This window comes from Emiliania huxleyi (assembly GCF_000372725.1).
Source record: "Emiliania huxleyi CCMP1516 unplaced genomic scaffold EMIHUscaffold_5561, whole genome shotgun sequence".
In the NCBI taxonomy this organism is placed as follows: Eukaryota; Haptophyta; order Isochrysidales; family Noelaerhabdaceae; genus Emiliania; species Emiliania huxleyi.
In genome coordinates this window covers 1-1034 of record NW_005197831.1, presented here as the reverse complement: position 1 = coordinate 1034, position 1034 = coordinate 1, and the positions used below count along the sequence as shown (strand labels likewise).

The window sequence follows — 1034 nt, the reverse complement described above, 5'->3', positions numbered from 1 at the left end:
AGCTGCAAAGGACTCGTGGAGGCACGTGGCGCTTTCCGCGTGTGTCTCGTGCAAAATCCGGCATTTTGTGGCTTTCAGGTGGCACGACGCGATTCAGGTGGCGTGGAGCCTCCTACCTGGGCCCATCTATGCCTGTCCCGTCCTCCTGTGTAACCCTAGAGATGTGGTGCTGGGCAGGCCGAACATGCACAAGAAATCCCGTGCAAAACGGTTGAAATGGCACCGATTTACGATTTTCCGCGCGCTGCGCGCGCCGAGCACGGCCACGGCGCCAAAAAAGTGCTTGCCGGAGTCCGTTTTCAGTGGACGGACACCCAAAACGACATTTGCATCGGCCGGGCGGACAAATTTAGTGGCTGGGAGCCCCTTTAAGAGCCTTCTAAGCCCTTCCTGCTACTTTTTGAGCTCGGGTGCGCTCTGCGATGATGTGAAAATTGTGACCAAAATCCGCTGTGATCAAGAGGAAGTAGCTCGTAGGGATCCAGCCTTGGAGCACTTGGTCCAGGAGCACTTGGAGCAGGGACTGGTCTTACTTTTTGCGCTCTCTGCGCACGCTATTCGCGAATGCCCACCTCGTCGCTTCGCCTCGTCTGCCTCGCCGCGCTGCTGGACATAGCCGGCACGCTCGTCGTGCACCACCGCTCCGCGACACTCGCCGGATCCGGCCTCATGGCGCGTGCATGGCAGCCGCTGCGCGCAGTGCAGCTGCAGCCGGCGCAGCCCATCGCAGTGTTCCGCGGCCGCGCCGGCGACATCCGGATGGGCGTGCCCAAATTCTTCCGGTGGCTGACGGAGAAGTACCCGCAGATCAACGTCAAGATCTCGGAGGGCCGCCGCCGCTCCGACTATGTCGACAACTTCTACCTGGACATGAACGGCATCATCCACCAGTGCACGCACGGCGACGAGGTCGGCCCAAACGAGAAGCTGAGCGAGGAGCAGATGTTCGAGCGCATCTTTGCCTACACCGACCGCCTCATCTCCATCGCGCGGCCGCGCAAGGTGCTCTACCTCGCCATCGACGGCGTCGCGCC

The 1034-nt window shown here is 61.3% G+C and overlaps 1 protein-coding gene across 1 annotated transcript; it reads left to right on the top strand.

Moving 5' to 3' along the window:
• Positions 1-564: 564 nt before the first annotated feature.
• Positions 565-1002, top strand: EMIHUDRAFT_124511 (hypothetical protein; the record flags this gene model as incomplete). The annotated part of the gene is made up of 1 exon (XM_005765377.1): positions 565-1002. A coding segment is annotated over one exon (438 nt), but the record flags the coding sequence as incomplete, so codon positions are not given.
• Positions 1003-1034: the final 32 nt, after the last annotated feature.